Genomic DNA, 21278 nt, shown 5'->3' with positions numbered 1-21278 from the left:
GTCATCTCCGCGTGACGTTGCTAATAAAGTTACACAATTACACAGTGAATTTGTGTATTGTTTGTATGTATGTATGAATGAATGAATGAATGAATGAAAAACCACAGTTTTTGTCTTGGCCGTGTGATTTTATTTTGTTGTATTTATCTGCGACACCTTAAAGGCCGCTCAGTGACAATATTGTCGGACATTAAACTGGTCCGTGGCTCAAAAAAGTTTGGGGACCTCTGATTTACAGTATAGGAGCAGTTTGTCTGGAAACAACAACTGCAATCTGCACATTCATAGGCTTTTTTATTGAAATAAAATTCATACTTGCATATTATGTACTATACGAGTGGCTGAATAGGCGCAGTGCACACTCAGAAATTAAAGTACAGAAATGTACCTATAGGGGTACAATGGCTTGTCACTGGGGTGGTACCCTCTAAGGTACCGTTCTGTACCCTAAACTGTGGGTACTGATTTGTACCCTTGTAATTTGTACCTTTTACACGTCAAACCTGTACTTTAAAGGGCAAAATTGTACCCTTAGTATAAAGTACAAAAAAGAACCCTTAAAAGGAGTACAAAAATGTCTTTCTAAAGGTTCAGTATCTACACACAGATTTCCTATATTTTTCCTCTCAAGATTTGAAAAATTGAAGATACAAAGTCAAAAATACTTGTCACATTTATTACCTTCTTAAATACATTGCTTAACTGTTACATACAAACTGTTATCAACAGAGTATGTGTCATAAGCTGCAACATCAATTTCCTGTCCAGGTTTTAGCAACGTCCATTCACTATCAACTCTAACACTGTATGAATGAAAATGGTTGTCATATAACAGAGGAATGAGAATTTTTCCACAAAAGACCCACATTGTGTCAATATTAACACAACACCTGTTCTCTGTGTTTCCTATACACATGTCGTCTGAAAGATTCATATTTTTTGAAGGAAGAACAGCAGTCACTGAGTCCACAGGTTATATCAAAATTGGCATCATGGGAATGAATAAGTCCTATGTGCTGAATAAGCTTTGTCAAACTAAAGGTTCTTCTGCCACATTTGGAGCACTGATATGGCTGAGGCATGGTGGTCAATACAGAAGATTTATTTGTCTGGTGACTGTGATTGGCAGAGGCCGGTCCTCACCCTCATCTATTTTCACAATGTACTTTTGGAGAAAAATCAGGGTGTTCTTCAGATGTTTTGGATAAGCAAGGTTGAAGACAAAATACAAGCAGAAAGAAGAGATGATTCCTTCAAAAATACACGAGCTTCTGCACACTTCACTGCCATCCAACTTCACAATGTTTGGAGCGCTTCTGGAGAACACTGGTTTCCAGTCTTCATGAAGTAGCTGAACAGTTGGATAGGGGGTTTTAGGATGAACCTTTGAAGTCAAAAGAGAAGGTAGAGGAAAGCAATATATTAGTCTCTTAACAAAAGATACATTTGTTTTCCTTTTATATAGACTAAATATTTTAATACACACACCTCTCCAAGTATGACAAAGAGATCCAGTTTCTCCTTGAAGACGTATGGCAGGAATAAAAGTGCAGCCCTTGTGTCAAGATCTGCCAAAAGAACAACAAAACACAAGATCACCCATGCATTTTATCTGGCATTTCCAGTTACCTATAAAAATTATATAAAATGGAAGCCTTGAAGTTAAAAAAAAAAAAAAAAAAAAAAAAAAAGCAAATACCCGGTAGGTCATCAGTGAGAGCCTCCTCTCTTGCATCAAGGTAGAGCTGGTAGAGTGGGGTTTTCCCTTGTGTAAGGTCAATCACCTTTGCTGCAACACATGAGAGCCCTTCACGAAATCGCTGGCTTACATTACCCGTTGTTGGTTGGATCCACCCGAGTTCGTTGCACAGCTACAAGTAAAAAATTCATTTTCAGTACAAAATAACAGTGTATGAAAATGAAATAATCTAAAGTTGATATTAATTATGTATGGTGCTGCATAATTATTTTTTTTATAGAATTTAACAACAATACTGTAAGAAGTTACATGAACATACGAAAAAAGGAAAGAGGGACAGATGAAGAAAACAAGGTCAAGGGCAAATAAAATTTACTACTATAAACATGTTAAATGTGACAGCTATTTCCAAGTTCAATCCAGCTTTCTGACTTACACCAGTAGGCATCCCTAAGAAGGGGTACTTCTTCAACACATCCTCCACAGGCATACCATTTGCAATTTCTTTCTGCCGCCAAGCAAACGTTTGCTGCACACGGTTATGAACCACCATCGTATCTGGTTGCATCTTCTGATATTGGCACTAGGGCTGGGCCATATTATACCGTTCACGGTAATACCGGTATAATGTTAGGCAACGATAGGAAAATGAAATATCGCGATAGAATGGGAGTAAAACGCGCATGCGCAGTGCCTTTGTTTTCATACGCACATGGCCAATTGTTGGTTTGTAAAAATGGTGCAACTTCCGTGATGTGGAACTGGTTTGGTGTTTGTCCGTCAGATACACAACAAAGCACATTTTTTTGCAGAACATGCAAGCGGCCGTTGTTATTGTCGTGTTTGTCGGACTAAGATGCTCTTAAATCTGGGAGTAATCTGGGTCCCAAACTCCGTATATTTGACTTCAGGTCAAACAACACTGCAGCATCACTGAGAGTTGAAAACTGTCTAAATTCTTTGATCTTTAATAAAACGATCAGCATTGCTGCTTTACCAGGTGTAACTATAAAGTTTAACTTCCAGGCATCCATGAAAACAAAAGTTATTACATTTAACGGAGTTAGAAGTTAGCAGGAAGCTAGCGGAAGTTAGCTCGCTAGTTTCGCTAGTTACCTAAGCATGATATAGCATGTTCTGACTGAGAGATTTCTGGAAAAATTCAAACGTACAGCTCTGCTATCACTTCCAACATAAATGAAGACAGGAAACTAAACAGCAGTGACGTTTGTAGGGTTACTGAAGTTGGGCTAGCTGGTATATAATGATGTGCTACGTGATCGCTAGCGACACAGCTATGTTAGCATAACATAAACAGTGAAGCTGGAGGACGAACACTAACACTTTTCCACTTATAAAAGTTAACGTGAAGGTTCCTCATGGTTAGAGACAAATGCAATCGCATGGCAGGATGCTGTAAACGGACCAAACTTCAGTCAGGAGAACAACTGAGATAATCCATCCACAATACGAGGTTAGTCATTAATATACTGCAACAACATGGGAATAGCTCAGCTGCCAGAGAATTCAACATTAATGAATCAATGGTACAGAAGTGGAGGAAGCAAGAAGAATGAGTTTAATAAAGTTTGATTTATCTGACTGCTTTGTTTCGCTTAATGTGCCTTATAATCCCGTGTACCTTATGGTCCGAAAAATGCGTACTGCACACTGCAGTTTAATGTTGCAAAGCACCTCTTTTTAACTTCAGTGGATATTATACATGGTTATGCTCAGGATATGTCAGCCCATTTCTACTGGAAATGCCTTTGGGTTAAACTTTCAGCAAGGAATTTGCATTTGCACTGTTACATTTTTTATAAAGCTTTTAATGTACATAAAAACCAGCTTCTTGTTTACGTGAAAATAAATGGAAGGTTGTCTTTTTGCGCTAGTAATGTTGTGGAGTTGTATTTTGTCTCGCATCAATTATATCGTCAGTTATATCGTTATCGCAAATTTTCAAATATATATCGTGATAAATATTTTTGGCCATATCGCCCTGCTCTAATTGGCACTGTAAGACCTTTAAGTGGGCGTCTATGGATAATAAATCCTCTCCTTGGACGCATGGTCCCTTGAAAGAAAGCAAGAGTGAGAAGAGAAAGTCAAAACAGATTAGAAACCCAACATAAGACTAAATATACAATTAGAGCTGACACGATCTGTGCATCACAAAGAACTCGTATCGGTTAAAGTTAACCGATACCATGAACCAATATTTAAAATATGGAAACTCTGAAATAATTTCACATAAAATCTTAATTGTTAACTTGAAATTTTAGTTTTGGAGTCATATTTAAAATGTTTTTTTTTTTTTTTAATCTAGTTCACCCTCTTTTAGCGCCTTCTAATTAATAATATTTTGTGAGGTAGAAGTATTAGCACTGGTACTTTGTATTAGCAAGTGCTCTAATCCAAGTATTGGTATTGTTTTGGTTTGAAAAAAAAAGGGGTACAGTTGCATCCCTAATCCTTAGTTTTAGATGTAATAACAGAGGCAAGAACATTTTATAGCTCAAGATGTCCCTCACACCAACCTGACAAACATTTCTCTGACTTGTTCATTGACATTTATTAGGCTACCCTCTCCTCGTAGAACCAAACTTCTCCTTACAACGCCTCACTGCCTCACTGTCGACTAGTGGTGCCCGCTCTGATTTGAATTTACGTCTCAAAGACATATGCCATGTGTGCTTGTTGAACAGAAACATAAGTTACTGTAAAAACAATCTACACAAAATACACCCAACAAAGAATCAGTAAACATACTTCATACAAACCTACTGAGAGGCTACAGATTGTCTTACTAACAAAACAAGATTGAAAAAAGCTTCACTTTTACTTTGTAATCTTGAAGGAACCTTATGCAAATTTTAAATTTAACTTACATAACCATTTCCCTCACGATCCTTGAGGAAAGGATACTTCATTACCAGCGTCTTCACAGCTTGCACATATTCAGAATTTGTGGGATACCTGTAATATCAGAAGAAACATAAGTGTTAGAGCAACTGCTGACAAACAAACTTTATCAAGTGTCAGTTATTGTTTCTTAGTAATGTAGCGTTTATTTTCAATATGACAGATTCAGCTTTTTCTAAAGCAACAAGCTAACATTACCCTGATTAACTTACATAGTATACTGTGCCACAGCTTCATATAGAACTCTGATTATTGTGTGTCTGTCCCTTGGATTTTTATGGCACGGTTCTTTGTTGTCCAGTTTTAGTTGGAGATTTTTGGGAAATCTTGGAATTTCAAAAGACGCTGGTAGTCTCAAAGTATTTTCATTGCTGTGAAAACAGTTAAGCGTTTGTTTTTATTGCATGAATTGAAGTATAAAACACTACAGTAACAATACATATGGTAGAAACAATGATCATATTAACTAAATCCTAAAAGTGCATAACGGCCAACATGTATGTTTCAGACATACTAACTTCATTATAAATAAGAAAATACCTTATTGAAGTTGACGAAGTAGATGGTTGCCAGTCTTCTGGAGAGACAGTCTGTAGAGTCAGTGTCACTGAAGATTCCTTCATCCTTGACACAAATTGGTTGAATTTAACCTGCTTTTTGAAGGATCCTTGGAAAAGGTATGCAACCATAGTCTCAGTAAGACCGCAGTCAACTGTGTCACCATCAACCTCATTGTCTGCAAGATAAATGGTAGTACAAACTCTAAATTCCATGTAAGAATATTTATCACCACATTTTTACATGGGTAAAAACCGTATATCACACACATTAAAACCTTTTGTACAACTTCTTTCAGTTCAAAGAAATATTCATTTAAAAAAATCAGTAAATTAAATAAAATAAAGCAAATCTTTAGAGTGAATCCTCTTGATATGCAAAGTTTTCATTTTTAAATTTAGATGTTTGTTTGGGACTACTGGACACAGGAGAGCAGAGTCTGAGCATGCTTTTGTGCCCTTTCAAGTTTGGAAGAAAAAAAAAGACTAGAATGCTGTAATTTGTTAATATTCACTACTAAGGTGACTCCTTTCTCCAGATTTCCGACAGTTTCTGCCGTCTGTTCTTTCAGACCGATTACTTATAGCGATAACACCCGCAGGACCGTATTACAAGCTCAGATTACATGCTGAAAAAGTTCCCACATTGCTTAAAACGCGACTATCAAACCCCAGCTGCGACACCCTTGTTATATTTTAAACAAGTGCGGTGTTAAGATATTTCCTTTAGACGTTATATTCAGCCGCCCATGTGTGTTGATGGCCTTGGAATGGATGTAAAAACGTGATTTTATTAAACCATTAATACACTAACGGTAAACTGCATTCAGCTACCAGGGAATCAAATTTCGCGCCGTTCCGCTGCGCAGGGGTTACCGAACCCATAGACTGTGGCCGAACCACATATATAAGTTCAAACTTATACAAATACTATGTGTACACATTTTTCAGAACTGTGACCTCAACTTTACACATGAAACGTTTGTAAAAACGTTTGTAAAAAGACATAATTTGAGCTAAGAGAGTGCCGAAACTAGCTAAATTGCTAATATACGTTAAGCTAGGCTAAACCAATAATTAGTAATTACGCTACATTTTTCTTTAAATAAAACTTACCTCTGAAATGCTGAGCTTCAGCTTCGGTGACATCTAAGCCCCACTCTTGTATTTTTGTTAAGAGTTCCTCGGTTGAAAGTGAACAGAGCACACCAGGACTTGCAAGTTCGTAATCCATCTCCCTCCGTTGATAAAACAAAATGGCACCTGCTGCATTTACAGAAAATTCTAGAATCCACCAGCTATTCGTTGAGTTTCTTCTTCTACTTTTTGTTTGATGTTGTGAGGATGGGCTCAACTCGCACTCCGAGTTCAATAAGGGTGCTTTTTTGCAATTCATCCAAATAGTTATACTTAAAAAAAAAACACTCTCTTAAAAAATTTTTTAAATGCATTTTTACTTTTTTTTCTTTCAAATAAATTCATTGTTCTTAAAGCAGCTTAAAAATAAGGGGGGGTTCAGGGAATACAAAACCAGCAACAGCAATGAAAATAATAAAAAATAAAAACACTAAAATATATGCTTATATCAATACAGTTGCAAATAAATTACTGTCAAAAAGAATAAAAAAAAAACCTCTAATCAAAAAGAGCTTAATCAACCTGTACTTTATCTTTTGAAAGAATGGGTACAAATAAGTACTTTTCACAATTAAGGAACATGTATGTACCTTTCAGATGCTAAAAAAGGTACAGATAGTTACCCCGAGGTCCAATATTTGTCCTTAGACTGTATTAATGTCATTTTTGTACCTTGGGGCACAGTAATGTACCCCTTCCGTACCCCTATTTCTGACTGTGTGGCATGAAATAATAACTTCCCGTCAAATGTGTTAAACCTAAAGTAAGGAGCCTGCTTTGAAAATGTCAGAAGGAACATAGGAAGTAGACGTAAATTACATATACCTGAACTTTAAACTGAAGCAATACATGCATAAGGGTAGAATTTTGTATTGCATGAACTTATTTCAAGCTGCAGCAGTGATTGGATTTCCTGCAGAGAGGAAAGGAGGCCGAGGTTTCTCCCGTGGGCCACACGCAGGCCTCAAACAAGAAGCTGCAGCACGAACATAACTTGTACCTAAAACATGAATTCAGCGATATTAATGCTCACTGTGATCTTTGAAACTTTGGATAATAGCGTTAACTCAAATGTGTCCCAGATAAAAAATAATTCAAATTATTTTTTTAAATTTAAAACACGCGTGATGTGATTTCGTTTTTTGTGTTGAATTCTTATTTGGACGGAGGCTCCATGGTGGAGCACTGCGGGACTACATAACAGTGTTAACAGAAGGACTGCAGGTAGACTGAAGAATATTTATCGTGAATTACTGAAGTAATTATTCATTACCCAGACATTGATTGAATATTTAGTGACACAGCTTGTATGAAGCGCCTTTCCTGCATCCTCAGTGTACATATCGTGCGCTCAATTGGCCTCCTGTTCTTCTCTTGCTTTGCCTCCGCAGTCTAACGGCCTTTACACACCACAGCCTGGGAATATTAAAAATATTTTTCACATAATTTCACGGGACGAATTTGCAAATTTTATTAATTTTATTTCATTATTTGCATCAAGCTCGATTTCCCAATTTCTTCGCATTTCTGAAGAACCACGATCGCAATTAACACACGCGTCGGTGCTGACTATAAAACGACATGTATATAATCAAATGATCCTATACGAGGGAGTACTAGGGCCACATTAATAAAAAAAATATATAATATTGACGATTGATGTGTATATAATAAAATGATCCTATTATACCTAAGACAGCGCGATAAGGAGGAGGAGGAGTAAAATATATACGATTGATGATTTTGAGATTAAAGTCAAAATAATATTTTGAGAGGAAGAAACTCGAATTACTTCTGTTTCCAGAAAATCTTCCACGGCTGCTCTGCAAAATACTTCGTGTGGACGAGACGGCGAAAGCGTCCTTTGGAATCAGTTTACTGTCCGAGAGAGTGATTCTCCTTCATCACGTAATCACGATGCGTGTTAGTGGTTTGTCTCGAAAGTGCGACTGTAATTGTAACCCCGAAAATACTATTTCGAGTTCAATCACAAGAGGACATCGATTTTATTTTATTTTGTAATTTTGTAATTGGTCGTCATACTGCTCTAATGTGAAACCCGGCTGTAAAAGGAGATGATGGGCTACTTACCGCTGCTGGCGATCCCTGCTTCTCTTCTTGACCTTCAGCCTAACGATAAATGGATCCCCCTCTCTTTATTCTCCGTCTTCATCTTGGCTGTAGCAGAAATACCCCCCTTATCTTCCTTCTTCGCCTGCGCAGAGTTAAGGAAAAGTCTCCATGTAAGAACCAGTCAGGTGATACAGAGTGTCGGCCGTCAGCAGTCCCGTTACCGGCGTCGGTGCAGGATTTCCGCTGGAACACCATGTTGGTGAACATCGCTGTGTGTGCACATCCGTTAAAAGTGACTTACTTGTTGAAAGTTACTTTATTTTTCAGTGTTACTGTAATGAATCCAGTTCTTCTTTGCCAATTCAAATATCTTTAAAGCTATTATGTTATATTTGTGGCAATTGACTATTGTTGGCGGCTTAAACTGACTCATCCATAAGAGATGCGCATGAATCAATGTATCTACTGCAATGTTTGTGGTGCTTCTACGACAGATGTGTTAGGCACCTGCAGTTATTGCTAACACGAAGCTCATAAAGCCCAGTTTAAACACTCATTTTAAACTAATAAACTAGCTGCGCTTGTAAATGTTTCTAACTTCAGTGACGCAGCCAAAGGACTGATGATCTTATGCCTTTCACAACACTCGCTTCTTCTCAGGATTTACATTCACATCTGGGGATTTACAGAAAGTAATCTGTGAACTGTGATGGATAAGATCTGGATGAGCTGCTGTCATTCATGTTTCTGGTGTAGTCTGCTATTATAGACTAATGGCGATGCAGACATGCCAGTTGGATGTGGTTGGTTCCTCTGTGCTGCTGATAACAGACATTATGATGGCGTAGACATAATTGATATTAATAATAATTCAGTGCTCAGTAAATGCACAGATAATTCGTAATAAGCATTTTAAAAAATTATATTTGTATTCTAAGTGTGATTATTGAACTAATATTGATCATTGCAGATAGTTGTGGCAATTGTTTTTTTAAATGTGAGGTTGTCGTTGCAGATTTTTTTCTGATGTATTAATCAGATATTTTAACCGTGTCATATTAGTAACAGTAATATCACTTTCTCACTTTAGTATTGGAAGACGACTCCTGACACCAGTTGTATGCCTGCATGTAGAGTGTAATCACAAGTGGGCCCCGTGTTTATTGCACCTTCACAGAGGGCCCATTGTAAGACATCCAGGCACCCTGGTCAAGGGAGGAGACTTTTCTTAGAGTGGGAGGTTCAAGGATGAGCTGGACTGAAGGGATATCTGATGTGCTGTGGAATGTTCTTTGTTTGAGTGTCTGTGTGTGTGTATAAGATGTGAGGGCGGTGGCCAAATGTCAGAGATCACCCTGGTGTTTTGGCTGGGATGTTTCTCTCCACACTGCAGTGTGTTTAATAAACCCACTTCAAATTATTGCTATACTATTGCTATACTTGTATAGCAATAGTATAGCTTTTTTTTTTTTTTTAACCAATGGTCCTTTACAACACATTCTCCACTTATTGTGTCATTGCACATACTTAAGTATAATTTAAAGCTTTATGGAAGATATGTATGTATGTTTGCCTGATTCCAGCATGGCAACAAGTCTTTAATGAATTTTGTTATTGTAGAGACAGAATGTGAAAATGAATGCATCCCCCCTCTCTTCTGCTACCTTCCTGTGTGCTCATTTGTCGTGTCCAAAAATAAATAATTGAAAGGCTGAGTGTTCACCTTTAATGGGGAAAAAAAAAAGTGTGAACATCCACATGAAGTGAATTATTCAGAAATTTCAGGTTAAAATTCTTCTAAAACATCAGATTATTTGTGATACTTTCATGACTTCTTATTATTCTTTGCGCTCTTCAGAGTATCCTGTCTGTATTTTTATCTCAATATCCTGTTTTTAGGTTAGTGTGAGCGAGTGTAGACATTGGTTGAATCTTTGTAGAAAGAAGAAATGCGTGGGAGTTTTCTGTTTTTCCTGCACACTTTTGGCATCCATGCAGCTGGTGCTTACCCTGGTGCTTACACTTATTGATTACCGTACTGTTACTTAAGCTTGCTTTGAGCTCTGTGTGGTTTATTCTTTGAAAAAATGAAAAACGACAGCACATCGTAACCTGCCAAGTCATCAAAGACAAGTAACAAAGGTTTAAGTCTCACTTTTCCTTTTACATCATGACCGAACTGCCCTTAAAACAAAAACAAACAAACAAACAAACAAACAAAAAAAAACAAGTGCCACAGTGTTGTTTTCATCTTTTTTCTGCCTGCACTGTGACACACAGCAGTGTTGTTATGGGCCATACTTAATGTTACTGTTTGCAGTTAGAGACGTTAAGAAGGAGAAATGGGAAAGTCTGTTTGTTCATGTTGTTCGTGTCAAGAAGAAAAATCAGCATTTGCAATAAAGCGCTGCTGATATAAGTACAGGGTGTTGTTAGTCTTTGGCTGAGTGCAGTGTTTTCTACTTTGCTTTCAGATTTTTCACCCAAGCAGAAATAACAAGAATGAACTGTTATTACAAATGTATAAACTTAATATTGTTAATAGAGTTTTGATCATTATATGCACTAGTTTTGGTCACAAGTGTGGGTAAAAGCTGAACTTAGTTTTAAAGTGAGAACAGTTTCTGAGTGTGGCTGTGATCTACCAGATACACAAGGCATGTTGTCCTCCTCAGGTCACTCTTTGGCTTCAGCTGTAAATTATAAACTTAAAAAAAATGGTGAATTTAAAAAAAAAGAAATAAGTTCTTCTAAAGAAAAGGAATTTATGATTGAAAGAATCATATATCTCTTCTCCAAACTGGAACATCTGTTGTTTTGCTTATTTTGCATCCAGAGAGATGAGATGTTACAGGGGAGGCGTAATCTGTGATCAGTGGGTTAGATTAGTCAGGTATATACTTCTCTCTTTTTCCACTTTGAGCTTGGCCCGGGCGCCAGGCCAGGCCAAGCTGCCTACTTGGCAGGGCTGCCTGCTTGGCAGCCCTGCCAAGCAGTCTTGGGAGTGAGCCAGTACATACCTGAGCCCTGATGCACCGACGCCACCAGCCACCTGCAGGGAGTGTGGTTAGGGGAGGTATTTAACTGTGTTTAAATATTCATTCAGGAATTTTTAACATGACATGAATGGTTGGCTGCACTCATTCTGTGAGGATTTGCTTCCTTTTTTTCCTTCTTCTTTTTTTCACAAATATTTTCTGTTCCCTTTCATTTTTCCTTCCACTGATAACTTCCTAGAAGTTAGAAGAAAAAAAAAAACGGTGCCTATTTATCACTTTTGAAAAAATAAAAAATGCTGATGTCTGGGCTCTGAGCAACCATGTGTTGTTTTTTTTTTTTTTTTTTTTAAGAAACGCCTGACAGTTGGCTGGTTAACTAGTGTGGTGTGGAGTGGGAAGCTTTTGGCTAATAGTTCTTCTGGAATGACCTTATTCATACAAAAATGCTATTTTAATATTGTCTTATTATTGACATGTAGATTCAGATACACAAATGAAAACAAAGTGTTACGTGTGTGTGTGTGTGTGTGTGTGTGTGTGTGTGTGTGTGTGTGTGTGTGCTTTAATGATTAATATCACTTAATACTACTTAGAAAATGACAAAGTCTGGCTGTTCTAAAGCAAAATATGAAGAAGCAAGGGCTGAGACAAGACTTCTCTTAAGCACATTAGAACTGTACAGCTGTGCTCATAAATGGGGGTGGGTTTCGATAATTGATTTTCCAATTGAAATCGATTTTAGCTTGAATAGCGCAATTTGTTAAATCCTGAATCGATTTTTAAATATAAATGTATTTTGCCAGAAACCAATTTCAGCAATCACCAAACAGCTCAAACAGCAAACCAGAGCAGGTAAACGGATTCTGCACAAAGACGTAAACACAAAGCGCGGACCCAACGCATCAGGATCAGCGAGCTGTCGGCTTTCTCACCCGACGCCACAGACACGGGGCTGAAAAGCCGACATATCACAGATTCTGATGCTGCAGGTTTTGTCACTCTCCAACCAAAATGGATTGAACCAGGAGCAAAAGAAGATCCAAACTATGCTTCACATTTCGCTTCACTTAAACTTTGTCATGAATTCACTATTACTTTTGCCGTTTTGCTTCCACCACGATAAAATCCCAGTGGTTTAAGCTGGTTTAGATATTTCATTCTTGCAGTTTCACAGCATCCTGATTGTCATTCTTCAGTTGAGTTTTCACTGGTTTTCAAACCATCAAACACTTGAGATTCACACGTGTTTGTTTGTGTGTTGCAGGAGTTTCGCTCTGAATCGTGACCTCCTCTTTGTGCTTCTGTGGCTCGTGGGACCATAAATTGGTCACCGTGGCGACCAGCAGGATGATTGAAAGTCCCCCGTCTGACTTTCTGAGGTCAGCCGCCACTGTTAGTGTTTATCTCATATTACGTCACATCTAAAATCCTGTGTAAATATGAATGAATGGTGATTAAATTAAACAAATAAAATGTATTTTTCTTTTTTCCAGTGTTCACCATCACTCTGCTCTGCAGCTGGTCTCCTTTTCCACAGTGCAGTGACACAGTGTTGAAGAGGTGAGTGTGTTAGTGTCACAATGGGACTGAACAGACTCACGTGCAGGCTCTAAGTTTAGGAAACACAAGAGTCTTTATTACAGCACAGCAGGTGATCTATTTACAAAGGTGAGGGGAAAGCCGGGCTCCAAGGGTCCACACACAAATGGGAAAGACGCTGAAAGTCCACACGCACTCCGTCCACTCCTCACGCTCCTCTTCACACTCCACAGAAAACACGATGGCGCACTCCACTCCTCGCACACTCGATCACTCAGGAAACACAGGGGTTGGTCCAGCGACGAGAAACGCAGAGCTGCCGTCTTATAAAGGAGCTGGAACACTCTCGTGATGAGCCACAGGTGCGTGATTGCAACCAGGTGCGTGGGTCAAGGGCAGGAGCCCACAGGAGAGCTCCGCCCAGGCAGAGGGAGGAGGGAGAGAGAGGAAGGGAGAGAGCACGAACAAAAATGAAAGTAAAAACATGTAGCCATGCTGAGCCGACCGGGTAGGCACAGGGACCCTGACAGTTAGAGGAAATGTTCATGTCAGGGTTAGTCTGTATGCACTCAGAGGTCATTTGTACCTGCTGCTGCTGCTGCTGCGGTTGTAATGATGTAAACCCTGATTGGTTGGATAGTTTGGTAGGATTTATCATTGATAAAATGACACAGCACTTTGGAGTCTGTACCTGCTAAGAAACAAACCCAGCAGACTGTTTCACTCTGTCAGTGACTTTATGTTTGTTGTATGTTTTTCTCCTCAGATCCTTCAGAGTGTTTAGAGCTCATCATTAATGAATATTTGGGTTTCAGCTGCGTACTTAAATATCATCAGGGTTTACACAGGCAGTTATTTGTATACAAAGGTGACTGTTTAAAGTCATAAGCTGCAGATTTATTTTCATGCAGTGATTGTTTACTGAATCAGTTCACTGGTGATCTTGGACATTCAGGGATTCTTGCACTGGGGACAGCTCTAAAGCACAGTTACAGGTAGCAGAAGGAAGATTGTTCCACTGAGCTTCCACCCTGATATTGATCAGCTTGTACACTTCAGGCTCAGATGGATCAGAACAGCCGCAGTCAGGATTCGTGATCTGAGTGATCTGAGTGACTCTTTGAGGTTTCATCTCGATGATCATCCCAAAGACTGGTGGTGGTGAAATTCTTAGTTCTGTTAGAAAGTAAGCAGCTTGTATGTATATTTTCACCCTTAATAATTACCTTATTGAAAATGAGTGCTGTGTATATGACCGGTTTAAGAAATGACACGGGTCGAATCGTCCTACGTTTCACGCATGCGCCGTACAGGAGCGTTTTCAGTGTGGATGAACAACTCTTTGGAAACGATTGAAAACGACTCAGAGCTTTTTTAGACAAAAACGCTGTTTTCAAATGTATCCGGATTAGTGTAGACGTAGCCTTAATTGAATTGCCTCTACACTATTTAGATTTTTAATGCTGTAACTGCCCACATCAATATCATCCATACTTTCTTTTTTTCTCTGCTTTTTTTTTTTAGCTTTAAAGATAGTGATGGACTCAATATTGTGGTGCAGTACGTCAGCTGAAATCTCTGAAGCACTAAAGTTTCTACGCCCCACGTGTCTCATGTTGAAATGAAGAGCACTTAATTATCAGCCTCCTTTTAATCAGATATGTCTGATGGTGAACACAAGCCTCCAGCAGCCAGCTGTCTGAGCTGAGGAAACAAAAGGCACACTTACAGTCTAAGCTTTAGTTTCCCACGAGCGTTAGAGTTAGCCTCACTGCTACGGTGTCATGTTGCTTTCACATGGATGCCACAGGGATCCTGCGCTCACTCTTCATAGAAAGTGACTGCGGTAAATTACATTACACAGATTTAGTGGTTTCAGTTTAATTATTAACTGTACTTACTGCACGGGAGCAGAGAGTCCAAGATGAGTCCGTCTCTGTTGTGACTTTATGAGATTTCCAAATCATTGCATTTAGATTTAAAACACAGAGTTTGTAAAACTGTGATTCAGATTAATTTAATTTTAGCTCATTGTTCTCCTGCTGGGCCCCATCTGTTGGTTCATGCTCACTGCTCTCAGACTGTGTAGTTTGCAGAAGCAACAGTATATTCTCAGCACAAAGCAGAGCACGTTACTTAATAGCTAGTGGAAACAGTGCAAACCTCAGGAGTGGAAACCAAAGTGATTCAAGTCTTAACATTTATTGAAGGCTGTGTGGGAGCGCTGAGTAAACAAGTGCTGCTGTGGAGCTAATTTGGAGCAAACTGCTTTATGTTTCCTTTAACAGGGTGATTCTCTTCAGTACTACTGGTCAACAACTGCACATGATCCACACTGGAACTGTTTGTGTGTGAAAGCAGTTACAAAACTAAAGCAGCTCCTGTTACATGTGCTAATGTGTTGTTGGCTGAGGCTCAGGAGGTTACAGAGCAGATCACTTTCTAGTCTCCCCGTCTAAATGAAAGTGTTGTGTAAAAAAACACCAGTGTTATCCTTTTACTGTCTGATATGTTGTACAGGGTGTATCAGAAAGAAACCTCAGGTCAGCTGACCACATGGTCCAAGTTAAAGTCCTCCTGGAGCTCAGTGCACTGGATCCAGCTCTAACTCCAGATGATGATGATGATGATGACGGTCAAACTCTTGGTTAATATGAAGGCTGTCAGGAGGCTTGTTAAGACTCATCATAACTCTGCTGCTCCCTCTCTGCAGGTGCTGTGTTCAGCTGAGACGATGATGCTGCTCGTCTTCAGCTGCGTGGGTGGAGCAGCAGCAGAGGTGGAGGCTGGAGGATGGTGTGGATGATCAGGTGTGTTTTTTTTTAATTTTTTTACAAGATTTATTTTCATTTTTAAATTGAAAAACAAACAAAGCGAACAAACAAACAAACAGCTCACAACTATGGCACACAGCAAACATCTACAACTAACCACAACATGGCAGGCTGTTGTGACCACAGGAGCACGTCTAGGTGCACACTCTTGTATCCATGCCTTTCAAGGATAACCTCAGACTTCTGAAAACTACGGAGCCAACGTACGGAGCGAGATCTCGCAAAAGTTTTAGCCGCATTCTTCGGAGGCCGCCAGCTCGAAGCCAACCGGGATGTCAAGGCACGATGTGCCGGGAGAGCGGTGTTCCCCCCGGCTGTAGCAGGTCTCAACCTGCCGTTAGCTTCAAGATAGTGGGTGTCAGACGTCTCCGAAAACATCAGAGCACTTTTGCAAATATGTGATGTCTTGTAAACTGAGCAGATATTTGACATTTACACAACTACATTCACACCTCAAAATATCTTAAAAGTTATTATTGTGACCCAGAAAGAGTAATATTACAACTAAGTAGCTGCCGCCATCAATCATCTTAATTTTTTTTCTCCCATGTCCCTTGCGGGGCTCCATAGAAAACCAAACACAAAAAGTAATAACATAATGACATCAGGCACTCAGCTGTTCTACAACTTTTACCTCAGGGGATTTGAGCCACCTACAGATTCTCCTGTACCTGCCAGCACACTGACACTTTGACTATCACAGGCCTGTGTGTGGACATGTGGACGCTCTGTGTAACAATGATATTCATTTTCGCACTACTTACTACTGACACGCAAGAGAGAAAGGTCAGTTTCCATTTCTGTGCTTATATCTTACTAAATGCAGGGTAATGACTGTGTAATGTGTTGAATTTAATGTAGTGGACTGTCTGAGCATATCTGCTGATAAGCTGAGTCAATAGAAGCACATCCTGTAGATAAGCAGCTCTAAGATTTACTGTCTCTGCTGCTCTGAACGAGTCCTCTGAGCTTCAGCCGCAGACACAAACCCTCAGATTTATCCAGTCAGATTCATTTACAGGACCTGAGGGAGCAAAGCAGACACAAACTGCAGAATATTTTATTTATTGGTCTGTCAGCACCTAATCCAGCCTCTCTGACCAACTATTGTTGAAGTGCTGGCTGATTGTGTGAGGCTGCAGCTCCATCTGTCTAATGTTGGTGTAGAGATCATCCTTTCATCAGCTGCTGCGACAAAACCTTAAAGCTCAGATAGAGATAACAGGTGTCACACAGTAACTGTGAGATGAGCTGTATCTGCTGATGGGAGGCTGAGGTGGAGGTGGCTGTGATAAAGGTGCTTAGATTTGCACTGGGAATGACAGCTGTCAGGTATAAGAGTAAATATATCTGATGGACTGATTAGTTTGGACTGTAGAGGATTATATTAATTTGATACTGAGCTGGGAGTGGTGGGAGGATTGCTGTGGTAGGTGTGACAGCAGAAGTGAGTGATTGAAGGAGAATGATTAGTTTAATAAAATGAAATAAAATGTCTTCACATGTCTGTGAAATACTCAGCTTCAAAATAGAAAGTGCTGTCTCACTGTGACATCTGTTAGAGGATAGTCTGTACTGATCTCTCAGTGCATTATGTGCTCAGTTGAATCTGACAGTGTTTGCTGCCACTCACTGCTCTGGTGTGTACACATGTTGTACGGCCATAAAACTGTGAGAGATTCAGTTCTTGAGTGTTTCATGAGGCAGATCCTGATTGTGTCAGCACAGCTTTTCATTTATTTCCTGATGTTCACAGAGTGTCTCGACTCCACATGTAGAGTTAGTACTACCACCATAAAAACTGAACTACAAACCAAGTCCAGCATAGCTTAGCTTTCTTTGCATTAGCGGGCTCATAAAAGCTCAGATATAACAGACATGCTTCAGTCTCTGTTTGCTCTCACACTGAAAGTGATTTCACGCCTCCTTTCACACCTACTTCAGTCCAAAACAATATCAGAGGAAGTGTTGATAGAGGTCAATAGAATATATAAGAAATACAATAGAAACACAGCAGTGGTGCTGATAAGTGAGGAAGAGGAGTAAGCAGTGCTGCAGACGATCAGTATGTAAGCAGTGAGAGAAAGTCCACAACAAAGTTATTAAATCATTGTTGACTCATCTGCAGCTCTGAACACATGACCCACTCAGATTATCTGTTTCCATATGTTACCATATCACAGAGACGCCTTCCTCGTAATGAAACTTGACTTTGGGCTCCGTGTACCTCTCAGCCTGTTAAGTCACTCTGTGGTGCTCTTCATGTCAGCTGTGGTATTTGCTGTGTGTTTAATCTGTGCACACAAGTTGTTTTGCATGATAAATACTAACACACTGATGTGTAAACACTGAGAACAGTGACTACAAACAAACCCATAAACAGGAACGACCCACCTCTTATATGGTTAATGAGAAAAAGTCAGTTTTTTATTTACATGCACAAACCAGCAACACTTTACTGCAAACAACTTCAGACCCTTGAGCAGTTTTCAGGAAGTTAGGACTGAAATAATCTCGGTTGTTGTTTGTTTGATGATCTTAGTGCTGATTTGATCTTTTCAGCTTGTTTAACTGAGTCTTAATGTTAAATATCCTGTCTGGTATGAAAGAAGAAAGGAACAACCATATGAATTCACAGACCTTTTGCAGTTTCACGTGTTTATTCTTAGATCGTTTTAACTTCCTTCCAATTTGCTCAAGTGGGAATTATCTAATGTCAGAAAAAAGAAAAACAAAGTTAAGTAACACAATTTAATCCTCTCTCTGTGTGTGTGTGTGCATGTGTGCGTGTGTGTGTGTGTGTGTGTGTGTGTCGCAGTGCGATGCAGAGCTGCTCCTTACTGAACTCGACCCTGCAGAGCACTGAGGGCGTCCTGTCCAGCATCAGGACCAACTGGCAGGAGTTTGTGGAGGACCTGGACTTCTGGAGGGTCCTGCTGCTGATGGTGGTCATCACCCTCCTCTCCCTGGGCCTTGCCTACTACGTCAGCAGAGTCCTGCCTTTCTCAGGGTGGAGAGGAGGCAGGAAAATAAATGAAGATCTTTATGTAGAATAAAAACTCTGGTATTTATTTGTTGTGCAAATCTGATCATTTTATTGGAATCTGAACAACATCATGTGATGCTGTCAGCACGAAGAAGAGAGGACGGTGACTCAGAGACACCGACAGCTTCATGTGTGGCCTAACACCTTTACAAGCACTCATTGATAAAGTCACCTTTACATCCCTGTTTGCTCTGTTACAAGCTGTATATTGCTGATGTTTTGTATCTTTTCATTGTTTTCTCCTCACTTGTTATTTATTCAAATGTCTTTGGTGTGAATTTTTCCCTCGCTGTCTTTATTTCACACAAATACCTGCAGCCTTTCTGGCTGGAAACAGTTTTGTCAGGATATCTTGATGTTCTTTGTTCAAAGGGTTTCAGTGTTTATTCCATCAAACGTTTGACGTCATTTAATGTGCAAAATGAATAAAATCATGAATGACTGTAATCATCATCAGGTCACTTGATTATCCACTTAAAACTTTATTGGCACACAGCAGCTTCCCTGAGCTTTTTACAAAAAGCAAAGTAAACACAGTAACGACTAAATCTGTACAAACAGGCAGGACAATATACAAATTCCCTGTATGTGTCTGCACATATACTTGGCCAATAAACACGATTCTGATTCTGTTACTGAAGAGATCTCATTCATCCATCTTGAAGCTAAATTATGCATTGATTATGTAAGCAGATGATTTACAGGCATTACTTCATTGATTGGAAGACAAACACAAAATAATAGAGACAATCTCAAACATTGTAACAGCAGTCAGCCTCAGCAGAAGGAAAACGGAGGATTTCTAAACCTGAGACAGTGGAGTTGCACAGTGGTGCCGTCATAAAGGTGGCGAGTTCAAATACTTAAAGGGATGAGCTGTTGTTGTTTTTTCACTCATCAGTTGTGGGTAAAGTCAGGGTTTCCATTTGACTTTAGCATGCTGTGCTGGTCACAGTCTGATTCTCTGTCCTCTTCAGTGCCTCCTCCTCCTCCTCGAGTGCACACATTAAATTTCCTGTCCCTCAGAAACCAGCCGAGCCAAACAAGCAGGGCAACGATCACAAATACAGCTGCTGTTATGAAGAATGTTCTCCACGACCAGTCGGAGCACTCTGATGGCTGCAGAGGACAAGAAGACAGAGCAGAAATATTAGTTAGCAGTTTTAACTGACTTTTAATGCTTTCAGTTAAAGTTAAAATAAAACATTTTACACTGTAAAGCTCAACATAAAGGTGAGATCTTTTTATACAGTCTGTGTGTCAGTCCTCGGTGGACAGACCACAACCCTCTATCTTTGCACATCTGTAAGCACATGTTCCTGCTGACCCGCTGCGTCTGAATTTTGACTGTTCTTTGCTGACAGGACCGCTTCCCTTTGGCCTGTCCTACTAATCTTTATGGCCACGTTACTTAAAGTCTTTCAGTCAGTCTGCAGTGATTAAACTGTGGACGATTAAGGTTTAGAGTGACGTGTGAAACTACTTAAACTCTTACCGTGGGTGTGGTTGTAGGCTGTGAGGTGCTGCCCGGTGGTGGTGGTGATGGTGTGGAGACGTGCAGGTGGACAGCAGAGCGGTGTTTCTCTGTGTTCTCCACGTAACAGTAATACACTCCGTCGTCTCGGAGCTGAGCTCGCTTCACGGTGAGGGACAGGTCTCCTCGCTGGTACCAGTCCGATGGTATGGACACTCGGCTTTCATCATAGCCGTCCCCGTAGGTGATTTGCTTAGACCGAGGATTCAGCTCCAGCACCAGCTCTCCGTCTCTCCTCCAGCGCACAGATTTTACTGCCTGACCGACTGTAACGGAGCGACACGGCAGGGTGGCACCTTCATCCCGGGGTGCGACAAGTTTATAGGGCAGAAAAACGTGCAACTCTTCCAGCTCCCCCCTCTGTTTGGAGTTGCAGGTAAACTCGTAATAGCCGTGATCGTTGAAATCTGCTCTCTTTAATATCAGAGAGTCGGCGCTGTAAACCACCCGGTTAATGTAACCCGGTCCCGGCTTCCAGACACCGTCAAGAAAGGCAACCAGCTGATCGGTGCCATCCATCAGCTGATGTGTGACTTTTCCCGTCTTGCACTTCTCTGTCAGGGCAAACTTAACATCGTCTCCTGCAGCGGCCTGGATCAGTTTCCCAGACACCCGGCCGATAAAAAGAAGAAGAAGAACAATGTAAGTGAGGCGGACTGATGTAGCACTCATCTTGCGCGCGGGGGAAAAATGTGCGCCGTTCACGCGCAAGCTGACTTTTTATAGTCGGTGGTGGGTGGCGCGGGTGTTCCACACCGTCCGAAAACCGGTCTGAGCCGCATGAGAGCACGATGCCCAATTGGCCAATTGACTTGTCTGAAACAGCGACTCCTATGACTGAACTGTTATTATTATTATTATTATTATTATTATTATTATTATTATTGTTGTTGTTGTTGTTGTTGTTGTTGTTGTTGTTATTGTTGTTGTTGTTA

At 40.1% G+C, this 21278-nt stretch overlaps 2 protein-coding genes and 1 long non-coding RNA gene across 5 annotated transcripts in view; 1 reads left to right on the top strand and 2 right to left on the bottom strand.

Moving 5' to 3' along the window:
* The window catches only part of LOC147335133 (uncharacterized), a 38434-nt gene extending 18976 nt beyond the window's left edge, over positions 1-19458 (top strand). The window contains exons 3-7 of one of the 2 annotated variants that reach the window (XR_015126554.1): positions 12655-12769; positions 12884-12950; positions 13163-13291; positions 15643-15739; positions 18582-19458. This is a non-coding gene — a long non-coding RNA (uncharacterized LOC147335133). Of the gene's footprint in view, positions 1-12654; positions 12783-12883; positions 12951-13162; positions 13292-15642; positions 15740-18581 lie in introns of both variants that reach the window. The other variant, XR_015126555.1, reaches the window with a different exon arrangement.
* On the bottom strand, positions 388-7055 carry LOC147335134 (sterile alpha motif domain-containing protein 3-like). 2 transcript variants are annotated; one of them, XM_086276305.1, is made up of 9 exons: positions 6298-7055; positions 5165-5360; positions 4837-4995; positions 4591-4678; positions 3719-3776; positions 2136-2284; positions 1700-1871; positions 1489-1568; positions 388-1384 (listed from the first exon to the last, which is right to left on the bottom strand). In XM_086276305.1, the coding sequence occupies exons 1-9, from the start codon at positions 6575-6577 to the stop codon at positions 1088-1090; spliced, it is 1479 nt and encodes a 492-aa protein (XP_086132431.1). In that variant the 5' UTR covers positions 6578-7055; the 3' UTR covers positions 388-1087. The 2 variants fall into 2 exon arrangements, with proteins under 2 accessions (XP_086132431.1, XP_086132422.1); XM_086276296.1 differs by lacking the exons at positions 2136-2284; positions 3719-3776 and having other exon boundaries at positions 573-1384.
* LOC147335132 (uncharacterized) lies at positions 19137-21077 on the bottom strand. Its single transcript, XM_086276376.1, has 2 exons — positions 20305-21077; positions 19137-19928 (listed from the first exon to the last, which is right to left on the bottom strand). The coding sequence occupies exons 1-2, from the start codon at positions 21013-21015 to the stop codon at positions 19707-19709; spliced, it is 933 nt and encodes a 310-aa protein (XP_086132502.1). The 5' UTR covers positions 21016-21077; the 3' UTR covers positions 19137-19706.
* Between the last annotated feature and the right edge of the window lie 201 nt (positions 21078-21278).

The sequence above is a fragment of the Aulonocara sp. 'chitande type north' Nkhata Bay genome, linkage group LG3, assembly GCF_057382095.1.
Source record: "Aulonocara sp. 'chitande type north' Nkhata Bay isolate Kocher_YH1m ecotype deep benthic linkage group LG3, A_spYH_male_GT1.1, whole genome shotgun sequence".
Classification (NCBI taxonomy): domain Eukaryota; kingdom Metazoa; phylum Chordata; class Actinopteri; order Cichliformes; family Cichlidae; genus Aulonocara; species Aulonocara sp. 'chitande type north' Nkhata Bay.
This window is presented reverse-complemented; position numbering and strand designations above follow the sequence as displayed.

Excerpts from the sequence above, each read along its gene's own strand:
- LOC147335134 (XM_086276305.1), bottom strand. The coding sequence starts at position 6,577 with ATGAATTGCAAAAAAGCACCCTTATTGAACTCGGAGTGCGAGTTGAGC. Across the intron at positions 1,569-1,699 it reads TCTCACTGATGACCTACCGG|ATCTTGACACAAGGGCTGCA; the intron begins GTATTTGCTTTT and ends TTCTTTTGGCAG. Across the intron at positions 1,385-1,488 it reads TCTTTGTCATACTTGGAGAG|GTTCATCCTAAAACCCCCTA; the intron begins GTGTGTGTATTA and ends TTGACTTCAAAG.
- LOC147335132 (XM_086276376.1), bottom strand. The coding sequence starts at position 21,015 with ATGAGTGCTACATCAGTCCGCCTCACTTACATTGTTCTTCTTCTTCTT. Across the intron at positions 19,929-20,304 it reads AGCCTACAACCACACCCACG|CCATCAGAGTGCTCCGACTG; the intron begins GTAAGAGTTTAA and ends TGTCCTCTGCAG.